General features: G+C 42.0%; 1 protein-coding gene across 2 annotated transcripts in view; it reads left to right on the top strand.

The window, feature by feature from the left end:
- The first annotated feature begins 5,211 nt into the window (after nt 1–5,211).
- The window catches only part of OLA1 (Obg like ATPase 1), a 170,780-nt gene continuing 163,383 nt past the window's right edge, over nt 5,212–12,608 (top strand). The window contains exons 1-2 of one of the 2 annotated variants that reach the window (XM_026492535.4): nt 5,212–5,388; nt 6,680–6,780. In XM_026492535.4, the coding sequence (XP_026348320.1) occupies nt 6,680–6,780 (101 nt within the window). In that variant the 5' untranslated portion in view covers nt 5,212–5,388. The remainder of the gene's footprint in view (nt 5,389–6,679; nt 6,781–12,608) is intronic. The other variant, XM_026492536.4, reaches the window with a different exon arrangement.

Raw genomic sequence — 12,608 nt, 5'->3', positions numbered from 1 at the left:
GTAAGTAATCTTCCCTTTCCATGACTGGAACATTAAGTATCTTATAAAGGCTAATAAAAATATGCTTTTCATAAGCTCTCATTTTGTAAGACCATGCAGTAGTATTAGAAAACAATCAGTTTTGTTCAGTGTTTTCTTAGTGAATTATGTGCGCCAACATTTATTAGTTATGTCCATTGCATCAGGTGACCACCAAAGTCTCTAACTTCTTTCAGATTTATCGTATTGTGCTCAAACTGTTACCTTGAAAAAGTAGTTCAGCAAGTGTAGTGGACATAGCTCACGTCCTTTTCTTATACAACCCTGATTCTGCTCAGATACCTATTTATATCACACACAGCCATGTGCCTGAGGAAGCTGATCTCTCCTCCAACCCCAAGGGTGGGCTGAATGGTCTAAGGGTAACCCCAACTCCCCTGCCAGTGTTTGGCTGAAGTATGGGCATGAAACCCAATTTTGCCCAGTGAACGAAGAAGTCTGCTGGAGGGTTTCTGAGACATGTTTCCTTTTTTTCTAATGCAAGGCTGTTAGAAGAGGTGATTTCTTCCCTGCCACCATTCCCAAACACATTTCTGGATGTGTTGCCTGGAACTGCTATAGCAGTCTTCCTGGTTAGCCTGAGGATGACGACAGAGTGGACTCGGAGAAGATGGCCTCGGTATGGAAAGAACCAGGATCCTTGAAACTAGTATTGAGCTACAGAATCTATTCATCCTGAAGGTCTCCCTGGACTTTGTTACGTAGGATAAATTTTCACCGAATCAGAATTTCTGTAACTTGCAACTAAAAGCAATCTTGGGCGGCACCTGGGTGGCTCAGTCAGTTGTGTGTCTGCCTTTGGCTGGGGTCATGATCCCAGGGTCCTGGGATTGAGACCAGCCTCGGGATCCCTGCTCAGCGGGGAGCCTGCTTCTCCCTCTCCCTCTGCTGCTCCCCCTGCTTGTGCTCTCTCTGTGTCAAATAAATATATAAAATCTTAAAAAAAAAAAGCAATCCTAGGTAAGACATTAATAATGTGTTCACTTTTCTAGATTGCCATAATGGCTTTTTATGTTGCCTCTGGGAAAATAGTATGCAAAATTTTCTTTTAGAGATTAGATGACAAAACTCTAGTAGTTTCTGAGATGATAACTGGACTCTTTATTTTAAAGTTTTATTTATTTAAGTAATCTCTACACCCAACATGGGCCTTGAACTCACAACCCTGAGATCAAGAGTCACACATCCTTCTGACTGAGCCGCCCCTGGACTGTTTAACCAGTTAGGATTCTTTTAATTATTTATTTTTTTGAGAGCGAGCGAGCTTCAGCATTCAAGGTGGGGGGAGAGGGAGAGAGAGAATCTCAAGCAGGCTCCATGCCCTGAGATCATGACCTGAGCTGAAACCAAGAGTCAGACACTTAACTGACTGAGCCACCCAGGCACCCCAATCAGTCAGCATTCTTTTAAATACTATGAGCAATTGTAGAATAGAGAACAGTTCTTTAAATATAACTTTTGTCCACACGTAACTTATGGTGTAGTTTCAAAAATCAAAATCATGCTCTGTTAAGTGGGAGAATAAAAATTGAAAATCTGCTTCTTTGCTGATGCCTCACCGTGTCTGTGTATTGCTCTTAATGGAATAGGGAATGGGGATGACTAAGGACTGCCTGGTACATAATATCAGAAGTCCAGAAAGTAAGTGAAAATGAAAGTGGTTTATTTCAAATCTTCAAATTGTAATCAAAGTACTTAGGCATCCTATCGATTTTTACCATGTTCTTATTTAGTTATTTGTTTAATTGCTTGTTTATCTAAACTAACAGATTGCAAGCTTCTTGGGGGCAAAGACCGTATTTATTTTGTTCTTTATTGCTTCAGAGCCTAGAGCAGTGGCCTGGAGTGGTACTCAAGAAAATAATTTCATATGAGGGGCGCCTGGGTGGCTCAGTTGTTAAGCGCCTGCCTTCAGCTCAGGGCGTGATCCTGGTGTCCTGGGATCGAGCCCCACATCAGGCTCCCTGCTCCACTGGAAGCCTGCTTCTTCCTCTCCCACTCCCCCTGCTTGTGTTCCCTCTCTCACCGGCTGTCTCTCTCTCTGTCAAAAAAAAAAAAAAAAAGCGTTCATAAAAAAAATTTCATATGAACAACAATAAAAAGTGAAGAAAAGGATATCTAAATATATGGCGACTGTTTTCTGGATGCTGGATATATGATAGCTTAATGTAGAGAGAAAAAAAATGTGATACAGGTAACAGAAAAAAATGCTATTTCATAACTCTATACAGGATACTTTAGAAAGGTGAGATATAATTGACATATAACTAAGTTTAAGGTGTACAAAGTGTTGATTTGATACACAAATACATTGTAATATGATTACCACTATAGCTAGCTAATATCTCCATCACCTCACACAATTATTTCTTTTTTGTGATGAGAACATTAAAGATCTAGTCTTTTAGTAACTTTCAAGTATATAATACAGTATTGTTAACTATAATCACAAGGCTGTGCATTAGAGCCCCAAAACTTATCTTTTAACTGCAAGTTTGTACCCTTTGACCAAAACCTCCCTAATTCTCCCATCCCCCCAGATACTTTTTTCTCTTTTTTTGCAAGTGGTTCCCTTCCCCTGTAAAGTTATTATCCTGTTTGTCTCACTAAGTCTTCATTGATCATGTAGAATAGTAGATATCCTGGGGTGCCTGGGTGGCACAGCGGTTAAGCGTCTGCCTTCGGCTCAGGGCGTGATCCCGGCGTTATGGGATCGAGCCCCACATCAGGGTCCTCCGCTATGAGCCTGCTTCTTCCTCTCCCACTCCCCCTGCTTGTGTTCCCTCTCTCGCTGGCTGTCTCTATCTCTGTCGAATAATAATAAAAAAAAAAAGAATAGTAGATATCCTGCTAAGATCTTCTCTGAGAACTGCCTGCTATAGTAGTAAAGGTCATTCATAGGGATGTTTCTACTATGTGACCCCTACCTACTTGGCTAAGGCTGATTGGCCCTTGTTACAACTTTAGCTAAACTGGGCCACTCAGATCCCCTTTCCTGTGAATATGAATTGACTCCCGGTGACTGTGAGTTGGAGATGGAGTTCTGTTATCAGGTAACTTAGCAAGCAGTAGCCACTTGGCCTCTCCTGAAACTCTGCCCAGCTCAGTGAGATCAGTGTGACATGCTTTGTCAAGGCACTTTAAAGGTGGTCAAAAGTGCAAGTAAGAAAGATGTAACTGCAAAGAGAGAAACAGGTAATTGACTCAAGGACTTGATAGTGTGAATTGAAGGGAATGGGTAGATTTGAGCAATATTGAGAATGAAGAAGTAGCTATATTTGGCCAAAAGACAGTGATAAGTTGAAGATGATTCTACTTCTCTACGACTGGGGAACATTTTCGATTAGTATTGGAGTGGCTGGTTGCTGGACAAAGTAGGCTCTCTGGGATTCTTCAGCTTTTTAAGTAATGGTTCCTCTCTGTTTCCAGAAGCAGCAGTGTGAAAAGCAGCTATAGAACCTCACTACTAAAACAGCAGTAAATGATTTAGGAATTACTTTGTTAGGACGAGTCATATTGATGGTGGGTACAAAATGTGGCCTAGTTAGCATCCCTCTGTTTCATAGTTAGAGTGTACCCAGACACCTGTTTTATAAATGCATTGTTCTGTTAACAAGGGAGCTAGATTGAGACAATATAAATAATGCATATTAATGAATGATATTAAAAAATAAAATCAGGGTGACTGTGTCTTTGAGAATCCCAAATTTACAGAAAAATCTTTTTATCCTGCCTCAGTAGTTCACTCTCATAGGGCTAAGAAAAACCTTAATGCAATTTTATTATAAATAATGGCTCAGTTGTTGCTTATAAGGAATTATTAGAAAAAATTTTGCTGAGAGGGAACGGATCTTTCAGTTAGATTGAGGTCTGAAATCAGGCTTCTGCCATTTACTAGTTGTATGACTAATCCAAATTACATTACCTTCTGATATTGTTCCATCACCTGTAAAATGGGGATAGCAACAATTCATATTTTTTATTATGAACTAGTCTTTGTTTCATTTTGTATTTTTTAATAATCTCTACACCCAACATGGGGCTCACAACCCTGAGATCAAGAGTCACATGCTCTACTAACTGAGCCAGCCAGGTGCCCCATGAACTAGACTCCCTGAAAGAAGCTTCTAGTGTTACAGTTTTTGGAAAAGTATTACATTCTTGCAACACATACTTGGAAGTTTACAGAAAGAATTCCTTCTACAGATGGAGCTCATGGTGTAGTTAGGTGTGGGTGAGATGGGATGAAATCCTAATATGAACACTACCCTTTATTACTACTTATGAGCTTTTCCTGTTGTGCCTGGTACTGTTGCTGCAAGCTTTACACATATCTCATTTTATCCTCACAATAACCTCCTAAGGTACGTCTCAATAGTCTCATTTTTATCCAAGAGGAAATTGAAGCCTAGAGAGGTACTTTGTCCAGGGTCACAAGAGTGGAATCCAGATGGGAACGTATATTTCCCAAATTCCAAAGGCCCTTGCTCATAACCATCCAGAGGAAAAGGGGGGGGGGAGGGGAAGCTGGCTCTATTAAACGTATTATGGGATCCAGTGCCTGTAAAACCCTTGAAGCATAGGGTGCTGAAGGAATCGTTAGAAAGTAAGCTTCCCTTGCCCCGCCCACCATCTTTTTTTCCTTTAAGAAAGTTTATTTAACAGCATTTGGATTGGCTGAAGAAAGTTACAAGCAAAGGATGGCGGGCCGGGGTCCTCGTCCCCGAGGACTGGGTTACCAGCCAGGAGGTCCGCAGGATTGCCGCGGCTGTTTGCCAGACCTGAGGCTACCCGTCTCGGGACAGGCTGTCAGGCCGAGGGTACTTCGAGATCCCGCGGGTGATCTGTGGGGCTGCGGGCCCACGAGAGAGCGCGTGCAGCAACGCGGGCTACGCTCCGGGAGGGAAGCGGAGACCCGGTGCGGAGAAGCACCGCGTGCTGACAGGGCGGAAGACGCGCGCTCCCGGGGCTAGCGCAGGGGGTAAGCGGCGGCTGTGTGAGTTGGGAAAGCAGTCAGACTGGCTCGGGCTCAGGCTCCCCCTCCCGTCCGCTCGGGTGCCGCCTGACTCCTCCCACCCTGCTCCCGCCTCCTGGCCGGTCGGACCAATGGACGGGGCGGGCGGGAGCGAGGGGCGGGGCGGGGCGCGCGATCTGCGCGCAGGTGCCGCCCGGCGCCCGGCCCGCCCGTTCCGCCGCCGCCACCACCGCCGCCGCCGCCGCCGTCGTGCGTGCTGCTCGGCGGAGGGGCCGGGCCTGTGCTTTCTCCTCCTTCTTCCCCGCCTCCCGTTGCCGGCAGGACCCGTCTCCCGCTACCGCTGGGACCCCGTGTCATCGCCCGCCCCGAGCACGGTGAGTCCCTTCGGGAGCCCACGGGCGCGCCCCCCGCCTCGTCTTCGGCGCCCCAGCCCGTGGCCCTGAGGCCGGTGTGAGGCCAGGGCCAGGTGGCCGGGATGGGCGAGGGCAGCGGGCGGCGTGGGGTATGTGGATGAATGAGGCGCTCTTGGACTAGGCCGCGCGTCCTGAGAGCGGCCCACGCCTCACCCCGGCACTCTCTGGGGGAAGTCTTCTGCAGAGGCCGGGACGACCAGTGGCCCAGTCCACGGGAGGAGATGTTGGGTGGAGGCCCGCTTTAGCAGGGCTGCCGGGCACCCGTCGGTGGGAGGCCAGAGGACAGGAGAGGCTCACGCATGCTTCGGAGGCCTGGGCTTTGGCTGGGAACAGGTGTGAGTTAAGACCCCGAGAAGGGAGATCCCTGGCCATAGGGGTCAGGGATCAAGAAGCTGGAATATCACTTCATGAGCGGGGCCTCAGCTGGCTGCTGGAGGTTCAGCAGGCGCCAGAAGACAGGGACAGTTTTAGTTCCCAGTTTATAAAACATGAGGTTAGCAGTCCTCGTGAGTTCAGCTTGCAGTAGTAAAGTGGGATTAATTCTGCACGGAGGAACTTGGAGCCAGATTAGCAGGGACCTGGGAAGTTTCAATTTGGCAATAAAAAGAGTTAGTGGATTCATTTACGACCAGAAATAACTGGAGGTAGATTCTGGAGGTTGCTTATGAGGACCATTGAGTCGTACCTACAGTGCCAAAGGTGGAAGACACTTGATCGGAGAGACCCTGATACTGGTGTGTGTTCATCCGTGTGAAAATGGTGCTTGTGGGGAAAATGGGAAATAATGGGTTCCAGCTAAGAGGAATGGTCTGGGGGGGAGGTGATTTGGTTGCTGATAGTACTGGAATGGATACTCTTTGACCCTCCTGTCTGTGCTCCTGTTTCTGAATGCCTTCGTTCTTGTATCCATGTATCAGATTAAGAAAGAGTTTTGTGAACAGTATGGATGGAAGATTGGCAGCTAAATTTTAAGTTTATTTTTGATTTATGGTGCCACATATTTTTAGATTAATCTTTCCAGGACTTCTTAGGAGTGACTGCCTTGACAGCTATCAGAATCAGAGCTATTCATAGAACTTTGCACATCTTTGTTGAAAAAGTGGATTTAGCTCCGTGTTGGTTTTGGATTGGTATATACAGTATGTTTTATTCTTAATTTGTTACTCAGTAATATATTTTGTGTGATGAAATGTGCTTTTGGTTAATGGGTAGTATAAAAAATTTTGTTTATATGTATGTTTTGACATTTCAGATGCCCCCCAAAAAGGGAGGTGATGCAATTAAACCACCCCCAATCATTGGAAGATTTGGAACCTCCTTGAAAATTGGTATTGTTGGATTGCCAAATGTTGGGTAGGTGAATGTTGGGCATTTCTCTTTTTCATCTTGTAAATATTTTGGGTCTTGTTGTAGGAAAAGGAACTCATGTGGTAATTACAACTTAAATTGAAGAAAAGAAGGTAGGAAGCTGGAATATTAATGTTGCAAAACAAGGTTTTCATTTGAGTGTATTTTATTTTTGGTTTTCTACACAGATACTGTGTTGAAACTTGAATTACTTCTTTTTGTTTTGCTAAACTAGAGGAAGAAGCAATTTGAATTGAAACATTAAGTTGAACCAGATCAGCTCTGTTTGCGTAAGACACTATTGGGAGACACTCAGTATTGAATTTAAGTGGAATTGAAGTAGTTTAAATTTGATTTTTATGCTCGCTGGCTATGTAGGGTACCTACCTAGGCTGGCTGTAGTAGAATACTTTAGGAATTAGTTCTAAAAGTCACAGTACAAAGTTGATTAGATTCTTGGGAGAGCAGGGATCAGATGGCTTAATTTTTACTGGAGAAGGAAGTAACAGTTTTGAGTTTAATATTGGAAGTTGCTAGATAAAAGGGTATATATTATAAAGTGGCTAAATCTGAAAGTTACCAGAGCAAAACTTTGAGTTTTGTAATGTTTAAAATTAAAATGAATCATTTATTTGCAAATAAGGCAGTGGTAGGAAATACATGTAGAGTTTAGCATATGCACGTGCAATTTGAATGTTTAGTCTGCCTTTTTCATTATTTGTCCTTCAATTTTAATGCCTTTTACTGACCTTAAAATATAAAATGTCTCAAAAGTGATTATGGTGTACTAATGGTAACAGATCCAATATGGATTTATTAAGGTGAATGAATACATTTTGGCATGTGCTGTAGGCTTTTCAATTGGTAGCAAGTAGGATAACCATGTTTTTTCATGTGTTCCTTGGAGTCCCTGTCCTAGAGATTTTTTAGTGAATGAGGCATAGGATGGCCAAGTATGGCAGTTCTTAAATTCTTGTGATGTAAAACATGAGCAAGTGTGGCTGTCCTAATTTCAGTCTTTCCTAGAGCTGGAGAGGTTTGCATTTTGAAGGGGTTTCCTGCTGTGATATAGGCTGCTTGCAAAGTAAGACTAAATAGAGAGTGGAAATGTAAGCAAAACAAGTAATTAAGCAAAGTACTGTAGGGTGTTGTCAATAAAATTGAAAGCAAGATATGATCATTATGGTGTGAGCTTTATTTCACTAGTAAGACAGTTTTTAGATATTAATATCTCTTATTTTTAAAATCACTGCCGTCAATGCAGCCTGACTTTAAATGGGACTACTTTAAACTGAGACAACTTAAGAAGTGTTTCTTATATGAACATTTTAGCCATAGAACATAATATAATTAATGTATATGAAAATAACCTGAAAATATATTATCCAGTATAAATGTGCTGTTTATGCTTTTAAATTAAATACCCACCCCACTATCATCCCCCCCTCCAGTGTTATTGAGGTATACTTTACAAATAGTAAAATTTTCTCATTTTAGTAATGTTCAGTTTGATTTTTGGCAATTGTTTGTGAATACTCCTTTTTGTAGAGTGATCTTACATTACATAACTGTATCAGATAGGGTTCTTGGTAAGATATACAAGTTCTGGCTGTTTTAAACAGGAAAAAGAGAATTATTAGAAGGACAGAATTGAAGGACAACCCGAACAGCAGACCTCAGGAAGGACAGGAACATGGGTAAGGGTGATAGAGATGGGTCCTTACGGAGCTCAGCCGTATGAACTGAGTATTTCTCATCTCCTGCTGCCTCTCCAGTGATTCACATTACTGTATAGGGAAATCTGACTGGACATGTCTACCTCTGGATAGGTCTACAAGAGATAGATTGGGTATGGGGGTGGTTCTTTAAAAGATGGCCTGCTGATCAAAAATAAGGACATTTGGTACAGAAACCATCTAAAGAATGTCTTGATTTGTAGAGAACTGGACAAATAAGATTTTCTTTTTAACATATATTAGGCCTGATTACTGAAAAATGTAAAGGTAATGTTTATGGCTAATAATAGCTGATATTTATCAAACACTTACTATATGACAGTTACTATTCTGAGCGCTTTATATATGTATTATCTAATTTAATCAGCCCTTTAACACCCCCCCGCCAATTAGAATTTAAATTTCTTGAAGGCAAGGATTGTATTGTTCTTCTTTATTGTTATATTTCTAGCACTTAGAATTTTTTAAAAAGATTTATTTATTTATTTGAGAGAGAGAGAAATGCCAGCGGGAAGACAGACAGAGGGAGAGAGAATCCTCAAGCAGACTGTCCGCTGAGTGCAGAGCCCGACGCAGGGCTTGATTCCAGGACCTTGAGATCATGACCTGAGCCAAAATCAAGAGTCAGATGCTTAACCCAGGTGCCCCTTACACTTAGAATTTATTAGGCGCTCAGGAATTATTTATGAATGGGCTAGTTTTTTCCTCCTTGATGTAGTGTATAGGCTTAATGATAAGGACACATGTTTTAATGGCTGCTTTCAATGTAGTAGAAACAATACCAAACCCATGATTATGCAAGAATATGAAGATTTGGTTTCTAGATTTGTTTTGCTTTTTTTTTTTTTTTTTTTAAAGATTTTATGTATTTATTTGAGAGAGAGAAAGCTAGAGAGATCACAGAGGGAAGAGGAGAAGCAGATTCACCATTGACTGAGCGGAAAGCCCACTGCGAGGCTTGTTCCCAGGGCCCTGAGATCATGACCTGAGCTGAAGGCAGCCACTTAACTGACTGAGCCACCCAGGCACCCCTACTTTTTTTTTTTTTTTTTTTTTTTTTTTAACCTCAGGGACCCCTTATAAATTAGCTCCTCTTGGATCAGTGTATTATTGTGGCTGTGAGGCTTGGCGGCTTTTGGGAGAAACTTCCTTTTTTTTTTTTTTTTTTAAAGATTTATTTATTTATTTTAGAGAGAGATTGAGGGAGAGAGAGAGAGAGTGCGAGCAAATGAGTAGGGGCAGAGGGAGAGGGAGAGAGAGAATCCGAGCAAACTCCCTGTTGAGTGTGGAGCCCATCTCGGGACTTGATCCCAGGACCCCAAAATCATGACCTAACTGGAAATCAAGAGTAAGATGCTTAACTGACTGAGCCATCCACGTACCCCAGAAACTACCTTTTTTTTTTTTAAGATTTTTTTTAATTATAGTTTTAGATTCACAGTAGAATTAAGGGGAAGGCAGAGAGATTTTTTTTTAAATTTCTTTTTTAAATTTAAATTCAATTAGCCAACGTATAGTACATCATGAGTTTCAGATGTAGTGTTCAATAATTCATTAGTTGCATATAACACCCAGTGCTCATCACATCACATGCCTTCCTTAATGCCCATCATCCAGTTACCCCATCCCCCCACCAGAGAGATTTCTTTTTTTTTTTTTTTTAAGATTTTATTTATTTATTTGACAGAGATAGAGACAGCCAGCGAGAGAGGCAACACAAGCAGGGGGAGTGGGAGAGGAAGAAGCAGGCTCATAGCGGAGGAGCCTGATGTGGGGCTTGATCCCAGAACGCCGGGATCACGCCCTGAGCCGAAGGCAGACGCTTAACCGCTGTGCCACCCAGGCGCCCCCAGAGAGATTTCTTTTATATGCTCTGCCCTCACGCATTGACAGCCTTCCCCCATTATCAACAGTTCTCCCACCGGAGTGTTACATTTGTTACAGTTGAACCTGCATTGACACATCGTTATCAGCCAAAGTCCATAGAGTACAATCTTGTCATTGTACCTTCCATGGGTTTAGACAAATGCATATTGACATGTATCTACCATTATAGTATGATACAGAGTAATTCCACACTGCCCTAAAAATGCTCTGTGCTTTGCCTATTGACCCACCCTTCCCTAACCATTAATCTTTCTACTATCTCCATAATTTTGCCTTTCCCAGCATGTTATATAGTTGGAATCTTACAGTAATGTAGCCTTTTCAGATTGGCTTTTTTCCCTTAGTTATATGCATTGAAATTACCCCATGTTTTTTCATGGCTTAAATAGCTTATTTCTTTTTAGTGCTGAATAATATTCCATTTCTGAATATGCTATAGTTTATCCATTCACCAACTGAAGGATTTTTTGATTGCTTCCAAGTTTTGGCAGTTATGAATAAAACTGCTATAAACATCCATGTGCAGGTTTTTGTGTGGACATAAGTTTTCAGCTCCTTTGGGTAAATACCAAGGAGCACAGTTGCTGAATTATATGGTAAGAGTATGTTTAGTTTTATAAGAAACTTCTGAAGTGGTTGTATCATTTTGCATTTTCACCAGTGGTGAATGAGAGTTTCTGTTGCTCCACATCCTCACCAGCATTTGGTGGTGTCAGTATTATGGATTATGGCCATTCTAATAGGTGTGTAGTGGTATCCCATTATTATTTTAATTTGCATTTCCCTGATGACGTATAATGTGAAGCATCTTTCATATTTGCCATCTGTATCTGTATCTTCTTGGTGAGGTATTTATTAAAATGTTTGGTCTGTTTTTAAAAACCAGGTTTTTTTTTTTTTTTTTTTTTAAAGATTTTCATTTATTTATTTGAGAGAGAGAGAGACAGCGAGAGAGGGAACACAAGCAGGGGGAGTGGGAGAGGAAGAAGCAGGCTCCCAGCGGAAAAGCCTGACATGGGGCTCGATCCCAGAACTCCAGGATCATGTCCTGAGCCGAACGCAGATGCCTAATGACTGAGCCACCCAGGCACCCCTGTTTTGTTTTTTAAAGATTTTATTTATTTATTTGAGAGAGTGATGGTGAGAGGGCAGGGGTAAGAGGGAGAAGCAGGCTCCTCGCAGAAGAGGGATCCCCATATGGGGCTGAATCCCCAGACCCTGGGATCATGACCTGAGCTGAAAGCAGACGCTTAACTGACTGAGCCACCCAGGGATCCCTGTTTGCTTTCTTATTGTGGAGTTTTAAGAGTTCTTTGAATACTTTAGATAATGGTTCTTTATCATATGTGTCTTTTGCAAATATTTTCTCCCAGTCTGTGGCTTGTCTTCTCGTTTTCTTGACATTGTCTTTCGCAGAGCAGAAGTTTTTAATTTCAGGGGCACCTGATTGGCTCAGTTGGTTAAGCGTCTGTCTTCGGCTGGGTCATAATCTTGGGGTCCTGGGATCCAGCCCTGCGTCTGGCTCCGTGCTGAGCGGGTAGTCTGCTTGTCTCTCTCCCTCTGCCCCTCCTCTTACTCATGCTCGCTCTCTCTCTCAAATAAATGAATAAAATCTTTTAAAAAAAAGTTTTTAATTTCAGTGAAGTCCAGTTTTTCTATTTATGGCTCATACCTTTGGTATTGTATCTGCAAAGTCATCACCATACCCAAAGTCATCTAGATTTTTCTTCTATCTTTTAGAAGTTTTGTAGTTTAGCTTTTTATGTTTAGGTCTGTGATCCATTTTCAGTTAATTTTTGTGAAGGGTGTAAGGTTTGTATCTAGATTTTTTTCTGTTTTTGTTTTTTGCTTGTGGATGTCCAGTTGTTCTAGCACCGTTTCTTGAAAAGGTTGATTTTGTTCCATTATAATTGCCTTTGTTTGAGAAACTATATTTTGATATTCCAGATTTTACTGTGTGATGGGATAGCTCTTCTGGTTGCTCTCACTAAATGAGATGGGTTTGTCTAATGTTTTCTTCTGATAAATTCAGGTTATGCATTTTAGGGTATAGAAGTGACATGTACTTCTTAGTACATCATATCAGGAAGCACATGATGTTGATTTGTCCCATTACTAGTGATATTATCTTTGATCAGTTGTCTGAGGAGGTGTCTGACAAATTTCTTCCTGAAAGGGTTACTGTATTTCCCATTGCAATTAACAAATATC

This window comes from Ursus arctos, unplaced genomic scaffold, assembly GCF_023065955.2.
Source record: "Ursus arctos isolate Adak ecotype North America unplaced genomic scaffold, UrsArc2.0 scaffold_1, whole genome shotgun sequence".
NCBI classification, from domain to species: Eukaryota; Metazoa; Chordata; class Mammalia; order Carnivora; family Ursidae; genus Ursus; species Ursus arctos.
Note: the sequence above shows the minus strand (reverse complement) of the source record. Positions and strands in the feature narration are given on the sequence as shown.